Source organism: Diachasma alloeum, unplaced genomic scaffold (genome assembly GCF_001412515.2).
Source record: "Diachasma alloeum isolate Michigan unplaced genomic scaffold, Dall2.0 Dall_scaffold_00279, whole genome shotgun sequence".
Lineage (NCBI taxonomy): Eukaryota > Metazoa > Arthropoda > Insecta > Hymenoptera > Braconidae > Diachasma > Diachasma alloeum.
The window spans coordinates 553831-571422 of NW_021680418.1; the positions used below are offsets into that span (position 1 = coordinate 553831).

Below are 17592 nucleotides of genomic sequence, written 5' to 3' on the forward strand. Positions count from 1 at the left end.
TATTTGAATAATAAATTATTAAAACTAAAACGAATTTAAATGTGTTTCATCTCATTGAATAAAAAATAAAATTAATAAGAAAAATAATATTTCAATAATAAATAATTGAAACAAAAATAAATTAAATTTAAATTACATTAAATTTTTTTTTTAGAAAAATGAATTTCTCGTAATTAAATGTGTTTCATCTCACTTAATAAAAAATAAAATGAATAAGAAAAGTAATATTTCAATAATAAATAATTGAAACAAAAATAAATTAAATTTAAATTTCATGAAATTTTTTTTTAGAAAAATGAATTTCTCGTAATTAAATGTGTTTCATCTCATTGAATAAAAAATAAAATGAATAAGAAAGATAATATTTCAATAATAAATGATTGAAACAAAAATAAATTAAATTTAAATTTCATGAAATTTTTTTTTAGAAAAATGAATTTCTCGTAATTAAATGTGTTTCATCTCATTGAATAAAAAATAAAATGAATAAGAAAGATAATATTTCAATAATAAATGATTGAAACAAAAATAAATTAAATTTAAATTTCATGAAATTTTTTTTTAGAAAAATGAATTTCTCGTAATTAAATGTGTTTCATCTCATTGAATAAAAAATAAAATGAATAAGAAAGATAATATTTCAATAATAAATAATTGAAACAAAAATAAATTAAATTTAAATTTCATTAAATTTTTTTTTAGAAAAATAAATTTCTCGTAATTCATGCCTAGTTGCGCCACGTTGTGTCCCACGGTGGAAGCGCCCAAGTAGTACACACCACACCGAAAGGAGCACCTGTTGCCGAACGCCCCGTACCTGTTTCTCGCTCCGATCGTCCCTAGTAGAGTCAGTACGTCGTACGGTGTCACAGTTGTCACGCGAAAGCCGCCCACCCCCGACAAAACTACGTGGCATTCACCAAAAATTCACCCCCAAAATTCACGATCAATATAATCCCTAAAAATGAATCGCAACTGTGCGTCTCTCCCCCACAGCCCCGCAAATGATGAATAAAAATCGGCGTAAAATAGTGAATAGTGTCAGTAAATTGTGAAGTAAAAAATCATGAATGCCCCTAGATCGGGCAATTTATTCACTGACTGAAGCAAAACCAACGAATTAAAGGAAAATTGAGAAGCGCAAAAATATGGACGAGACCGATCAGGATTCTGTGTGCTACGGGCCGGGTAGCATTGCAGGGGCTGTGATCGGTACATTTTTTACGACTGCACTCCTTTTAGCGATCGCTGCCTTCCTCTACAGGCAGTGGCGTCGACACAAGGGTGAGTTAAATTCAATAAATCGCTTAAAAAAAATTTCCATCAATTTTACTCCTTTCGCCAACTCATTTGACTCATTTCCATGCAGAAACAAGTCACATGATTCACGGGCATTGGACATTCACGCCTATTGCGTCGTAGCGCAAAATAGTTTTTCCTCAAAAAATCCCAGAAAAAGAGAAATGAAAAAACCCTCGAATTATGAGAAATCAGTGCGTACGATAAAACTGGAATTTAAATGATTTCATTCCACTCCTCTGCGGCTCGCACACTAGTCACGTTTTTGATTATTGAAAACACTGTTGTACATGCCTGTGTACGTGTTTATCGGTTTTGTATTTGTATTGGATTCGGTTTGTTAAGGATACTCGCTTGCACATATTACGAGGCGTCTCGCTCCGATGCACCTTCGGTACGATCATTCTTTTATTTATCCTCTCATTGAGTGTGCATTCCTGCAAAAGATGGCCAATCTAGCGTGCATTCTATTTACTATTTATCCGTTTATTTTTTCATCGAAAATTTCGACATGACCACTAGCATTTTTATCAGACCAATGCACTTTCGCTGTGGCATACCGTCGGTGTGGGTCAACTACTCACGATAAAAAGGGAAATGACAAAAATGTTACTGCGTTTCCCGAGTTAGAAAAGTGAAATTTCCGATGGAATTTGTGGTATGCAGGGAGTACTACATAAGTGCATTGGCGTCCCGAGGCGAATTACCCGGTGTTGAATTTCGTAGGACATTTGTGGAGATAGTAATTTATTGTTGGCGAATTTTTATCAATTTCCATGACTAACAACTATTGTTTTCGATTTTTTTTGTCCACTAGACTCGAAATTCAATTTATTTCCAGTCACATGGCTTTTACACCTTTTACACTTTCATTTTGTACACGCGTTGTACAAAATGAAAGTGTAGTTCATGTAGTTCAACTACAAATGCCCAGAATGTGGAATGGGTCACGTGTGCCACTGAACAATAATTTTTTGTCCTTTTCCCTCTGCGAGCGGTGCATCGTGGACTCGTTCGCGATGCGTCAAAGTGCAGTGGAGAAAAAATTTACGACACTGAGAAGAACAAAGTATTTTGAGAAGTACGTATTTACTCGTATCATGAAGCTCGTGACTTGAGAATTTTCAAGAGCGAAATATCTCGCACTAAAAAAAAATTCGTCAAGAAATTGTCCTCGTCTTTAGAACAAGTACTAAATTTCTTGACGACAAGAAAACGATTTCTCATATCATGTAAAATTGAATTAATTCATTCAACAGTTTTTAGTCTCAATTCTAAAATATTTCAATTTAAAAACCACTTGAATTGATTGCAAACTCGTCGTCTTGTCATAAACCAATTGCTCTCATCTTCCGGACAAGTGTAGAATTTTCTTGACGTAAGATTTTTTTTTAGCGTGAGATATTGTGCGCTCGGTAATTTTCCTGCCATTTCGTGATACAAAAATAGAAAAAAAAATGGTAAAACTGGAAAAAATGTCAAGAGAAAAATTCGAACAGCAATTCAAAACATCTGATCGTGTCCTTCCCATCGTTTTACATTCAGGCAAATAATTATTTTTCATTTAAATCTGGTTATCTTTGACATTTACTGTTAATACCTGGGCCGATGAGATTTCTACGATTTATAATTTGGCTTTCGATTCGATAAATAGCCCCAATCAAAGACTTTATTGTAATTCTTTCTTCCGGACAAATTCATTTAAACCGCTGTGATGGCCGCAATCGCTGGAGAACTCGAGAAGAGAGAAAAACTATTATTCTAAAATAATTTGGCCCCGCACGGGTCCAACGCTGGCCGTAATCCGCGTCGGAGAGCGTGTGTGCACCTGCGCACAGATACGTAATACGACAGAGAAAAAAATCGGATGAATCGAAATACACACAAAAGCTCATCGTATCAAAGAGACCCAAGCGGCGGCCTTGTGAATGAGAATCTGTCCTTTTGTTTTCATTCATCGTTCGCTGCACACGGGTTTTATTTTTCATCTTCAATCTCAGCGTGTACTACAACCCGATACTCAATTCTCCATTTTACTCCGCAAATAAAAAAAAATGCAGATTGAAAAAATCGTCGAATACCTTTCGACGATTAATATTAGCCAGATACATCCCGTATTGTGCACACACTTGTGTACATAAAAATACCTGGGCGAAATCTGTTGGAGGCCTTTAGAAAGTGTACACACTTGGATTCGTTAAAAGCCAGTGGGTCTGCGTGCGGGCCTTGCGTCCAGGTCGTTGGAGTTTCCGATAGCCAGTGGGGGCTGGCATGCAGCAGGTATGCACCTCTGCCCCCCCTGCCCCACCGCCCCCCCTATGCGGCAACTACGCGTGCTGTACTGTGTCTGCATTTTCTAATACAAAATCATGGAGAAAATGAAATAGTTGAGACCACATGCACACGGAATATTTCAACGCTCTGGTGATGTTAATGCGTGGAACTGGGTAATACTGAGTTGAGTCGAGTTGGGTCGAGTCATTCGATGGGATAGCTAAATGAGGCGATTTATTTTTTCATATTATGAAGTCTCGTTCTCGAATTTTTAGAAATTTATGAATTGGCGAATGCTAATTAATGAGGGGAGAATCCCGTTTTATTCAGTTGATTGTTTTTTCACAGTTCATGTATTTTTAAAGATGGGTTAAGGAATTTTAGGGTAGTTCGAATTAACGAAGAAATTTGGTTCATTTAATGAAGAATGTCTACATTATCCTAACGCCTCGACTCCCGGGGAAGTTCTCGTCGGGGATTTCTTTAGTCTTCTAAATAACACTTTTGGAAATTTATTGAAATTTCGGTCACAGTATCAGCTGAATTTTCGATGTTGTCAAGTTGCATTCAATTTCAAATGAAAGTGTTCATTAAATTTCTCATTCATCTGGAATATTCAAGAAAATTGGGTTTTTCATGTTCAACGATAATTGATGTTTCAATAAATTGAGAATTCGGAAAAGTTACTGCCAAAATTTTCAAAATTTTCAAGGCTTTTCAGGGCTGCATGGACCGGAACATCGAGAATTACTAGAATATTCAAGAAATTAACTGATTCGTCAATGAAGAAATATACGGGAATTTCATGGAATTCTGTCGTTAAAAATTTCAAGCTTTTCCAGTTAAAATTTCAAGTGTAATTTTCTAACAGTGCAATTAAAAAAAAATATTTTCACCACTGAAATATTATACACGTGTGTTGCTACAGGCTCATCACAATCGAAGTCAATCTCCTCTCATTTTTTGGATGACGTGGTTATAAATACCTAGTAAAACGTCGAGACAATAAAATATTGAATTAAAAATACTCACATGTTTTCACATATAGTATTTAAATTGCCCTCAGCTATTTAACATTCTGCGAATTTGGTCTTGCGGTCATTTTGTTGATTATTATTTTGTTTTTGTTCTTCCTCCTCCCCCCGTCCCCCTCCGAAAAAAGTGGGAGATGTAGTGGCCAAATCTCAACAGGTGAAACCTGTTAGAGATTTTATCCCACTATTTCTCTCTCGTCCGGTTCCCCTCCCGTCATAATAGGTAGGTAGCCAGACTCGGGTGTATGGCGCCCCAAATACCGGATTTTTGACGGCTTTTCGATATTATTTATTAATTTCCTTCATATTATTCATATTTTTCGGCCATTTCGCAGCAATTTTAATTTAAAAAATAATATAAACTCAATCATTTTCTTTCTGCCGACGTTTCACTTGGTAAATTCACTCATCGGAGCAATTTATTCTTCTCCATCTACGCAAATGAACGAAAAAATGAGAAAAAAATTGCAATTCATCCCTATTTGAAATAACGAACGAAAATAATTCAGTTTTCCTGAGTTTTTGAGGAATATCTCGGAATCTAAGAGAGGTATCGAAATTTTAGTAATGATCTTTCTTGTAGAGCGAATTGCGGGCTCCAAGAAAGGTCCTAACAAAAATTTTGCTATCTCCTTTAGATTCCGAGGTATTCATTAAAAACTGGGCAATAGCCAAAATCGACTTGAACCATTTCACCGCTTCGCGCCTAAATTAATTTAATATAATTAATAATTCAGGGATCATTCAGTGACGTTTAAGATCAATGTCATCCTACCGTTTTCAAGAACATTTTAGCTCCGAATTCCATAAAAACTAGGGAGTGACGGCGCGATAACAAAAAGCCAATACTTCTTTACATTAATGAAATTTTTATTTTTATTGTGAGCCGGAATTTTTAGTACTGAGCTATTTATCTGGGTTTACTAATTTTTGGAATTTTCGACGCGTCGTTTTTCTTTCATTTCGATTGCTAATTGAGAACTAATTAATTTTAGACTATTGATAATCGCCTAATTTTGAAGTCATGACGAATACTTGTTGACAACGTCATGACAAGATAATGAGAATTTTTAGCTCTAGGGCCGGTTGCGCCGAGCCCTGTCAGCTATTCAACCCATAGGAGAAATTTGTTTCTGTCTAAATCTTAGAATAAAACATTTTATAAAAAAATGTTGACAACAATTTTTTATTCTTTTTCTCAATTTATTTTTCGTGAAATTATGATTTTTTTTCAATGCAGAACGTTCACACATACGAGTGATGGAATGAGAATGCGCGTAAACCGATGTCCCACGCTTTCCTCTCGCGCGAAGGAGGCGCTTGGAATTTCTAGACTCAATGTATTTTGAATGAAAGAAACGGGCCATAAATGCGCATGATACTTTCATGGTATACTCACAATAAGTTGACGATACATTGCTTTATACGTATCTTGTTCAATGACATGAGTTCAACATTACGAATGATATCACGTGGAATGTTATCGAGTGTGGAATTGTTATCGGAGCTATCTCACTCGTAAAAATTTCACCCATCTACGGTTGTACGTGCGCACGTGGTGGCACCGATGAATTACTTTGAAATTCCACATCAAGTAGAATGAAAAATCGCATGCCATTAAATTAACGAGAATGATCTCTAAAGTGCGGAAATTAATTTTCACTGAGGCTTATTTCTTCTGAATATTTATGACCCTATCGGTCAAATATTAACTTCATTGAATGAAATATGTTGTTGATTTTATCGGATTAGCATCGTTTCTGCATATTACCTTTGATCATTATGAATTCATTAATTAAAAATTTTTGCGACAAAAAATTCACATGAATACAAAACACAATTCAAATGAATAAAAAATACATAAAATGTATAAAATAATAATGCATTACACCTATAACACATAAATTTTGTTATTATTAATAGCATTATCATGATTCTACAAATTTTCTATTACATATTTTTACATTTACATCACATATAAATAAGCATTTTTTATTCGTAAGCTAAGATGAACATTTTGCTGACCAAAAACGTTTCACCTATTTTTTAATAGAGAAATACCACAAATTAATATTATTATCTGCATACGAGGAAAAACTGAGTCAAAGGATGAGTTTTCCACCTGTTGGAATGTTTTACTCCTCCAGATTCTGGCGCTCAGCCGTTGACCACAACTTGGTCGTCGCAAAAATGATAATCACATAGGAGAGCCCAGAACACTAGAAGATAATCCCAGTACCCGGTCGCTGGCTATTCGCAATGCGTAACCAGCGAGCTATAAACCCCCACCCCACCGCTATTTTTTAGTCCGCAGTCGTTTTTATTTCTCCTTCAAACACATACATATTTTCCCCCTCACCAACCACGCCTCAAATTTTTGCATAATTGTCGCTTCCCTGTCACACACCTCTCCCATTCCTCCTATAGAGATACCCCACCATCTGTCGGTGTGTTTATAGCCTTTCGAGTCTTTTGCGCCTCGCGAGTTCCATTTGGAGTCCGATGGGCGCTTGGATCCTACCATTGTGTGGCGAATCTCTGCTGTGCGCCAATGATTAGTTGTCCCCGATGCTCACCATTGTGTCACTCCTCAAAACTATTTCGAAATCAAATATAGGGGTGTGTCCCTCGGGAATTTCGATGAGACTTTGCAGAGAAAATACATTCACTCATTAAAAAAATGGAACAATTAAGCTGCTGTTAACGAGGCTTCTCGACTATTACCAGGATTTGTTAATAGTTAACGAATCGAGAGCCTGATGAAGCTGAAGTAATTTTGCGAAACGTCGCACTATGACAATTTAATCAAAGTCCTGATTATTTCTCCAATTTGACGAATCCTTTAGTCATCAGTACTAAACTTCTAGGCAGTGTCTTGCTCCTCCAGTTTCTCCTTATTTCAATTGTAATTCCACTGACATACAACGTCTTATTAGGATTATGGCGATAAATGAAAACACTCGTGATTGATTATTTGAATTTAACTGGTTTTATTAATGAGGGCACGTCTTTACTCTTCAAAGCTCTCCGAGAGACTAATTCGACACGAAGAAATTGGTGACGAACTCTGGTCAAAAATCTGATCCATAAAGAGGCATTCATCCCACTCCTCCACTCTACTGAGACTAAACAAAATTCTTATAAACACTCTGACTCCGGTGTTATTAAACATACAATCCATACCAAGAAAAATGAACTCATTAGAGATGGCTCTTTGCCTTCATCTACGTCTCACTCATATAATAATTCCAACAAGTCTCGATGAAAATCCATCGTTAATACGGTAAAATATCTCGCTGCACTAGTTTTAGTCAGAGATGTCTTCTGGCTGTCTGCGAAGCGCTCGTCTTTTACGCAAAAGGCTTTAGCGCGCAAGTTGGCCTCGACGGTTTACCAATATTGGCGGCGTAAAATGACGGAGGTGACTGGCATGAAAAAAACAATTTTAAAAAGCAGTCGAAGGGACCCAGCAAATGCATGTGATTATTCTCGCCAAAATTTCGTCAACACCGGGGGTTCAGGTTGACAAACAGCGGGCGAAAAAATGGCGGGGCACATTACCGAGCGCTTGCGCTTAGTGTTGATGCGATGCGACTTTGGAATCATACGGGTTGAGGGAATTTTACAGAGGAGACGACGAAGAGGAGAAAAGTAGAAGATATGTACGCGTAAAGGAGGAAAAAAGAGATGAGGAGGAGGGAGAAACGTGAGCCCGCTCACCTTGGCGCCCATGGTATGCGCCCACTGGCGTCACCGTCAAAGGCGTAGTCACTTCAATCTTCCGTCGGTGTTGAAGCCCCACCGTTCTGCCCCGGGGTCCCTCCGTCTCTCTCTTCCCACGTTACCAGACCGCAGTTTACTTCTTAGGTTTTTATTACTGCGAATGATAATGGCAGATTCAACGATCGCCATTTCACGTGTTATTGAATAGATATTTTTTATAATTTTTATTATTTATGAAACAGGTTGTTGGGAACACGGTAATGATACACTTGATTTACCATTTACCAAGCAACGTCATTCTCTGTATTTTCCTCACCTTGTGTCAAGTGTCGAGGATGATTAATCACAGATTCAAGCAGCGTGAATCTTCATTTGGCACGAGCGTGGGTGCGACGGTTGTTGCATACGAGAGGAGAAATCGGGGGAATGAAAAATATATAATCCATCCGGAAACCATAATACATAAGAAATATGTAAATCGAGATGATAATTCCGGCATTTTTGCGATTGCCGATTATTCGCGGGGTGTGTACGTGTGTTATTTCAATTCTCATCTCTGATTTTTCACAGCGTCATCTGAATTTTCGATGTTGTGGGGCTCAATTCAATTTCAAATGAAAGGGTTTATTGAATTTCTCACTCATCGGGAAAATTGAACATCACATTCAATTTAATTTTCAATAGATCGGGAATTCAGGAAAGTTGTTGCCCGAAATGGACTAGAAAATCGAGAATTACTCGAATATTCAAAAAATGAAATCAGTAGCGAAGTGGTAAAACGACTTACGTCGACTTATCTCCCAGTTTTTGAGGGATATTTCCGAATCTAAGAGAGATAGCGAAATTTTTATAATGGCATTTGTTGTAGCTCTCGATCCGCTCTACAAAAAAGCTAATAACAACAATTTTGCTATCTCCCTTGGATTCCGAGATATTCATTGAAAACGTTTTACCACTTCGCTATTGAAATGTTTTGTCCATGAAAAAATTTACAGAAATTTCATGTATATGAAATATGAAAAATCATGTCATATGGAATGAATAAATTTGAGAAGTAATAATATTTTGCCACAACAAGCCAATATGTGATGACCCGTATCACAAGATGACAATGAGAAAAAAATTCATCATAAACCTTCGTGAACAATTCCGTGAAGCCAGCATGAACGAATTGCGAATTGATTTGTTGAGCCGATATAGCGGGAACACGTGGCGATGAAGAATGTGCTTCCTTCCTGTGGGGGAATGATCCTTAATATGGAATTGTCGGTATTACAGCCGTAGGAATGACTGATATGTAAATTGATCCCCCTAAAAATAGAGGGAAAAAATCGAGAAAATTTACCATTTTTACAGTTCCATTGCAATTCATCCAGAATAAGCCGATTAATAAAAACTCCGCACAAATGCAGAATCTTCATTATTTCGACTAAACAAGCACTTCGATCTCAACAAAAAAAAATTAGTGCAAAAACAAAATGAGTAGTGTTGTTACCGAAGAGTTCGAGCTTCTGTTTATTTCTCATCATGCGCGATGGAGATAATGAACACATTCATAACACCGATTAGCGCCGAATAATCAGTTATCATCTCAATAATACCATAGAAGAAATGTTCAAACAATTAGACATTTAGATATTTAATTCTATTTTCCTTCCTTGAAAAACGTAATTCTACAAATCCTTGTGATTCGTTTTTATCGTGTCACAGAGGCCAATGTTAATAATATATCGTTAGCCGTCCGTGCGCTCCGGCAAATTACGAGTAAGAACGAAATTTCATTACACAGGAGTCAGTAGTGTCAATTGATGGCAATAACTCGTCAGAATAATCCGATGATGACTCACGATTGCATTCATGAATCCGACCAACTCACGATAATACTTCATTGCAGGAAAGCACCTTGTGCTGGTGACAGATCCGGAGATTGTCGAGGATGCCTATGCATTCGATAATCCCTGCTTCAAGGACGCGACAGGACAAATCGGAAGTATGGAGAGACCGCTGTCCGTCGCAGCTATTGAGACACAAATCAAAGACTCACCAAAGTGGTCAACCCCGTGGTCAGGATTGGGCCTAGGCGCGGGGAATAAGCACGACAAGAGGCGGACACTCGACGATTCCTGCCTAGGGGTGAATATTTGTTGCGCATGTAATGAAAACAAAAATTAGAATAACATGTCTATGAATGAAAAATTTTCTCAGCCGAAAGCTACACGAGTGAGTGTAGTGAGCCTCCGCAGCCGAGACTTCACCGGCCTCGGTTTCAACGTCGCCGGCAACATGAGAGAGGGAATATTCGTGAAGGATCTTCTTCATCGTGGTCCAGCGTCCGAATCCGGTCGCATTCATCCAGGTCAGTTGGCCTGATTGAAATTTTAAATTAAGCCGTGATTTGGTGATAGTAAAATTGAGTGATCACGTGAGATGTTAATTATCTCTCGGGTATTATCAAAATCCAAGTCGACTTCTGGTGATAAAAATTAATTAATTGATTAATTAAGGCTTCAAAATTAAGAGTCACGAGGGTGGAAATAAGGGTCACGAGGGTTAAAATAAGGGTCATGAGGCTCATAATAAGGGTCATGAGGGTCAGAATACGGGTGGTAAGGGACATGAGAGTCAGAATAAGGCTCATGAGGGTCAGAATAAGGGTCACAAGGGTAGAGTAAGGGTCCAAAGGGGTCACAAGGTTAAGGGTCAGATTGAAGGTTCAAATAAGAGTAACAAGGGTCAAAATAAGGATTATGGGGGTCATATGCGGGTTGGTGAGCGGAACGAGAATTATTCATAATTTTACCAGAAATCGATTTCATGCCTAAAAAAAATTTCCGAAAGTTTAAACAATTTTAATTATTTATTCATAAACAACGAATGTTAAAAAAAATGATCCTGTGACAAAAGTAATTTGAAAGACGCTGAATATTCATGATTTATTTCAAATTTTTATCACTCAATTCAATTAACAAATTTCATGATAACCAAAACCAAAAAAAATTTGGTGGTCTGTGCCAATCTGCAAAACATATTAAATTTTTTAAAAAACCATATCTTTCGAAGGTGTCGTCGGCGTCACCCAAAGCGGTTTAACATCATTACCACCAGCCCCATGGAATTATTGAAATCACCTTAATCGTGAAAATTAAATAGCGATGTGGTCACGTAATTCAAGTACTACCCATGATTCATCCTCATTAAAATCCACCACCACATTAGCCATATCGGCCACCATAACTGGAGTGTAACAATTTCCCCGGGTCTTGATTATTCCGCCGGCCTTATTCACCATTGACGCTAAACTCTGTTACAGGCGATCGAATAACAAGCGTGAAAATAAGCTTTCGAAGTATGGTGTACGAGGACGCCCTAACGATCCTGAGTTACGCATCACCCTACGATGTTGAACTCGAGGTGGAGAGCGGTGGCAGTGGCTCCCGGCCGACGACGCTCTTAAAAAAGACGGTTGGCCCGAGCCCCACGCGGATTTGTCACCCCATCTACCGAAGCCAATCAATTCCGGAACTCTCTCGCGTCCACAAGTCCTCAGCAAAACGACTTTTCATTGCCGATCCCACCGACTCTCTCAACTGCTCCAACTACTCGCCCCTAAATTCCACCCTCAAATCCTCAAAATCAACGCCGGGAAGTCACACGTTTGAACGACAGCACGAGGAAGCGAAGACCAACAATCACCACCAGAAATTCGGCATCAAAGTGCTGCCCACATTGGAGGGCACAGTCCACAGGATTGAGAATCAAAACGAGCACAATACGAATCTCGAGCGAAAGCACTCGCGGAAGAGGCTCGACGTGGAGAGACGAGAGATCGTCTCGTCGACGCCGATTCTCGCGGAGAAGACGAGCGAACGCCTCCGCCAGAGGGAGAACCGCCTGGAGAATGGGGCAGACTCGACGGACTGCAAAGCATCGAATCCCCATCCGCGGGATGACGAGAGCATGATTCCCTCGGAGGTGCCGGCGGAGGTGCACAACGCGGCAATGGCAGCGAGAAGAAATCGAAAGAGCAGTGCCGAACTGCTGAGCCCATTCAAGCCCGACGATTTCGGATCCACCCCAGAGCCGGAAGACCGCAAGAGCCCGCAGAAGAACAAGCGAAAGGCGCCAGCACCGCCTGCGTCGCCGATCAAAGACGACCAAATCCCCTCCGCCGATCATCGCCAGCTGCAAGACAGGATCGACACGATAGCGGATTACACAGAATCACTGAGCGATTACGTTGAGAAGGTGATGGAGAGTGAGACTGACGGCGAGCAGACTCAACTACCCCGAGCGGACGATCACTCAGAGCGCAGGAACTCCGCGGAATCGGACACTGACTCCGAAATGCAGCACAGCTTCACGACGATCGAGCTCAACCCATCGGACATTACAATCCACCACACGCCAGTGCCCAGGGCGCCTGAAGACGAGACTGAGGACGACGTCTACAGGAAGGCAGCGAGCCTCGGCGATCTGTCCAAGTACGAGGCGAAGAGTTCGTCTACTCTGGAGAGGGCCCAGAGCCTCGACATGGCGGACGCCGGCTTGAAGAAGCGAAAGGCGCCGCTTCCCCCCGAAGACATCGCCGAGTTCAACGAGGACTTGACCAAACTCGACGACATCGAGGCCTTCGACAGGGTAAAACTGAAGAAGTCGAGTGAATGGGGCACCCTGGAGGACGCTATTTGGAAGAAAGCGGACGGTGATGGCGAGGAGAAGCCGAAGGCCCGGAAAAAAAGCAGCGGAACTCTGGAGAGATCCAAGTCCGCTGTTGAGATCAAACTTAAAGAGGATAATTCACACTCTCAGTATACCCCATCTCCGGGGGAGTCCGACGATTGCAGCGCAGAGCTGTACAATCTTCCTCTGAGCAAGCGCCTCACGAGGGACTTCATCCACGCCGAGAGGATGTTCAATCCCGACGAGGACAACGCCCTCGTGAGAATTGTCAACAACGGACGGGTTTTGAAGAGCCCAACCCCAGAGCAAGTTGAACTGGACTTTAGGCAGGCGAAGCCGATGGACAGCCCCGAGGGAAGTGATCCTCCAGCTGCTGTGGAGTCCTTCGATCAAGCGCTGAGATTCTTCGATCTTCACACATGGCTGTCCAGTAAACAGCCGGTTAAGGCAGACCCTGACACGATTAATGGGGACAATAGAGACATGTATGTGGGCATGAAGCAGGTCAGGGAGGAGCCTGTGAGGAGAATTACAGTGAACCGGAGGTGTCCCGTTTGCGAAAGGAATGGTCAGCATGACAAGCACTGTCAGCTTCATGTTAAAAGTAATGGCAATCACGATGATTCGTCCAAGTCGGTGGCGAATCCCGTGGACGGGGAGGTCACGCCTTCCACGTTGACTGATATTGAGAGGCAGATAGAGAGCATTAGTGGTCATGCAGTGGTGAATGATGACGAGGATGTTGATGACGGCTGCGATCTCGAATTGGGGGTCACTGTCAACAGCAAGAGACTCACTCCCGAGGACCAGCACAACGTCAGTAATATCAGTGTCTCGAGCGAGGACAGCGGTCTCGTTGGAGAGTCTGGAGAGTTTAATGCCGACTCGAGGCCGCCATTGCCCAATACCCCGGCCCCGCCGCAAAAGTCCTCCAAAAAACTGACTTATATCACTGAGATCAAGGTTTCACCCAGGGACGGCAGGGAAAATCTTCCTGAGGTCAACGAAATTCATCCGAAACCACCCAGGGGACAGGTGACGATCACTTCCAATGGGAAACCAACACCTGGGAAGAAACCGCCAGTTCCACCCAGGCGGAGTGACTCCGCCAAAAGCAGTGGGAAAGACGCAGCCGTTGACAAACAAGTTGTTTATGTCTCCGAGTTCAAGTCTCCCGAGATCAGTCAGACTGAGGTGACCGATGGCAATGATAAATCGACGGGGAATAAGAAATTCGAGCGCTGGATTTTTCTGGGAGAGAATAGGGAGGAAAGTTCTTGGGGCAATGGGTCGAATCAACCCCAGCCTGTTACGAACATCGTGGTCTCCTCGGGGGAGGAGAAAATTTTTAAATGAGAGCGGAAAACAAGTTTTTATGTGGATATGTCTGTGGAGTCAATATGGGGGTCATTTTGGGAAACGGTACTTATGGGCAGCGCCATCTATCGGAATTCTAGAAAATTTTAGACCTTTCGAGGTAATTAATAAGTTTTTTATTATTGCATTCAAACTGTGACGGTTTAGTCTGCAGCAATTCAAGGAGTTTATAGAAATTTCTAGGAAATTCAGGGAGTTTCTAGAAAATTTGAGGGAATGCGAGGAGTTTGGAGGAAATTGGAGAAAGAAGGAAAGATCATGGACGTATCCACGTACAATTACAGTTGTATCGAAGATACAATCGCCTGTAATTTTTTATTTTTTTATTTATTACTTTTTTTGAGCGGGGAAGGGTTCAAATAGTCAGAAATCTGTTAGTCTCTATTGCGATTTTTAATGAGTTTTGAATGCTGTTGGGGAGGAAATCGGGAGCGAAGCGGTAAATCGGTTCAAGTCGATTTTGACTTTGGGCCAATTTTTAGGGAATATCTCGGAGTCTAGGCAAAATTTTTGTCATGAGCGCTCAATTCGCTCTAAAAAAAATGTCATTTCGAAAATTTCGTTATCTCCCTCAAATCCGGAGATGTTCATCGAAGCGTCTACGCTTAAAAAACTTGCGTAAAAAAACCTCGTCAAAACAACTCGATGACTAAAAAAATTTGAAGAAAAAAAAAATTGAACAACTGGAATTTCGAAAAGTTTGAAAAAACTCCTGAAAAATAATGCAAAAAAGCACAGAGTATTAATGCTGCTGCAATGTATATCCACATAATATATAACATATAACGTGGGAAAAATTCCTCAACTGTTGGAAATGATTTTTTTCTCCACGAAATTGAGATGTAGTATTTTTTAAAAAATACTAAAAATTTTCCAGACACTTCAATTGACGAAGTCAATTTTTTTCGGGCGACAAGAGCTAAATCGATTTGAACAGTTTACCCCTCCGCTACTGAACTAGAAATATTAAAGCCGTTGTTTTCCTGCGCCCGAAAAAATTGAAATACCGTGATATATGGTGAATGTAAGTATTACTGGAAAGCTATGTGCCATAGAAAAAAAAAATTGAAGAGACAAAATATCATGACGTGGCAATCGCTTTCTGAGGATGTGGGCAAAATTATTGAGAAATTGAAACCGATCTTCCGGAAATAGCAGTATTTTTCTTCACCTGCTGATTCCAATTCCTGTTCACTAAAGACGTTAAGAGTTTCGTTAGTTTATTGTATTCCAATGACAGTGTAGAATGCATGTTGCAAAAATCTTGGTCAACATCCAATTAAATTGACAAAAAACTGTTATAACAATTGATATTAAACTGTATATTCTCCTTAAAGTTAATGTAAGAAATGTTGGTGCCGGAGAAATGTATTTCTCATTGGGTATTTTTGAATTATTTCACACGAAAAAAACCCGAGTCTAAATGATAGAATTGTATATAATACTCATAATGTATAAATTCAATACTTACTGCACACGCTAATGAATATGTATGAATGAATAGAGGGGCTATTTGACAAAAGAAAAAGAGCAAAGTATATATACGAAACAATTGATATAATTACAACAGTAGCTTATCACCCAATATTGTACATTTTATTATAATAATTTTTTTTTTCTAATCTAGTGAATAATTGTTGCATTGTATGTAGCAGTAATTTATACGTTAAGGGAAAATAAATGTTTGTTCATTACAGTCGATGAATATCCATTATCAAGTGACTATGTACAATAGAAAATTACTTATTGTTAGTATCAAAAAATTTCAGTTACGTTGCAGATTGTTTGTAATTCTTAGTACTCATGAGTTTCTTTCCACACATGGCGCAGATGGCTTTTTTGTAGGCACAGGATTGACAGTAATGAGAACCGACCTGGTGGACTTTTTGCCTGCATATTCTACATATTTCAAACTTTGCTGTGTAAGGATTGAAGCGATTCTTGGACGCTGATAGGGCCTTGTTTTCACCTATTTTACGACCACCACTCTCTACTGTATTTCGGGCACCTGATTTCCATGGGTCTGGAGTTATTACTTTGCCCAACTTTTTTTCACACTTTTCACAGACCATTTTGCCTTATCTGAAAATTCAATTATGGATTATAGAATTGTGAGTTAAGGATGTTCGACACCCTTTCAGCCAAAATTGACGTTGTTTTCATTTTTCTGGCAAATTATCGATGGGAGTGACGTGAAAAAATATAACGATTTTGTGGTTTGTCATTCTTTAATGGCTCACGAAGTTGCGTAGTGGTGCGATAATTTTCATGCGTTTTTTCTACAGTTTTGTGATTCTTTTTAAAAGTTTAGAGAAAACGCAGGAAAATGTTCGCACCACCTTAAAATTTCGTCAGTCATTAAATAATGACAAAACGCAAAAACGTTATATTTTTTCACGTCAATTCCATCATAAGTTTGCCAGAAAAATTAAAAAAACGTGAATTTTGGCAGAAAGGGCGTAGAACATCCTTAAGTATTTCACACTCTTTAATGCTCTCTCACAATGTCTCACACTCTCTGACACTTTTCCACGTTCTTTAATGCTCTCTCACAATGTCTCAGACTCTCTGACACTCTTTCACGCTCTCTTGCACTCTCCCGCGCTTTCTTGCGATCTTTCACGCTCTCTCGCGCTTTTTCGTACACTCTCGCGCTCTCCCACGCCCTCTCGCTCTTTCTCGCACTGTCTCACACTCTCGTGCTTTGTCTTTGTAATTTATACATATCAGCATTCATAAGGTTCAAACAAGGGTCTCAAAAGGGTCACGAAAGTCAAACAAGGGGCTCAAAGCTCAAAAGGGTCATAGGGTAATTGCAATTGTGAAAGTAAAAAAAAAGAATAGGTTAGAACTAGACTCCCTCACTAACTTTTCCAAAGGAATTCATTCGCCCAAAAGATTCTCACCTCACAAGGGCCCAATGTTTAAATGCCTCAAATCACCCAACGAATTCAGCAACTGTTTTCCAATTAAGTATCCCAGACACAAATTTAAAGAAGCGAATGATTCTTCATTCAATCAATACTCTGTTGTAGCGCATTGCCACGATTAAATAAAAACACAGCGAATGGCAAATTACGCAGAAAGAACATAACCACAAAACCATGCATATGACCGACTGACGGTAAAACTCTAGGGTCAGCAGCTGTGATTGGTCCGGCGAAGGGGGGGGTCACGTGACGGACCATGTGACGCATGCGCATTT

General features: G+C 39.8%; 1 protein-coding gene across 1 annotated transcript; it reads left to right on the top strand.

Annotated features, from left to right (window-relative positions):
- The first annotated feature begins 842 nt into the window (after window positions 1-842).
- LOC107038284 lies at window positions 843-14884 on the top strand. The gene is made up of 4 exons (XM_015257302.2): window positions 843-1284; window positions 10225-10463; window positions 10536-10686; window positions 11641-14884. The coding sequence occupies exons 1-4, from the start codon at window positions 1149-1151 to the stop codon at window positions 14364-14366; spliced, it is 3252 nt and encodes a 1083-aa protein (XP_015112788.1). The 5' UTR covers window positions 843-1148; the 3' UTR covers window positions 14367-14884.
- The last annotated feature ends 2708 nt before the right edge of the window (window positions 14885-17592 follow it).

Excerpts from the sequence above, each read along its gene's own strand:
- LOC107038284 (XM_015257302.2), top strand. The coding sequence starts at position 1,149 with ATGGACGAGACCGATCAGGATTCTGTGTGCTACGGGCCGGGTAGCATT. Across the intron at positions 1,285-10,224 it reads GCAGTGGCGTCGACACAAGG|GAAAGCACCTTGTGCTGGTG; the intron begins GTGAGTTAAATT and ends ACTTCATTGCAG. Across the intron at positions 10,464-10,535 it reads TCGACGATTCCTGCCTAGGG|CCGAAAGCTACACGAGTGAG; the intron begins GTGAATATTTGT and ends AAATTTTCTCAG.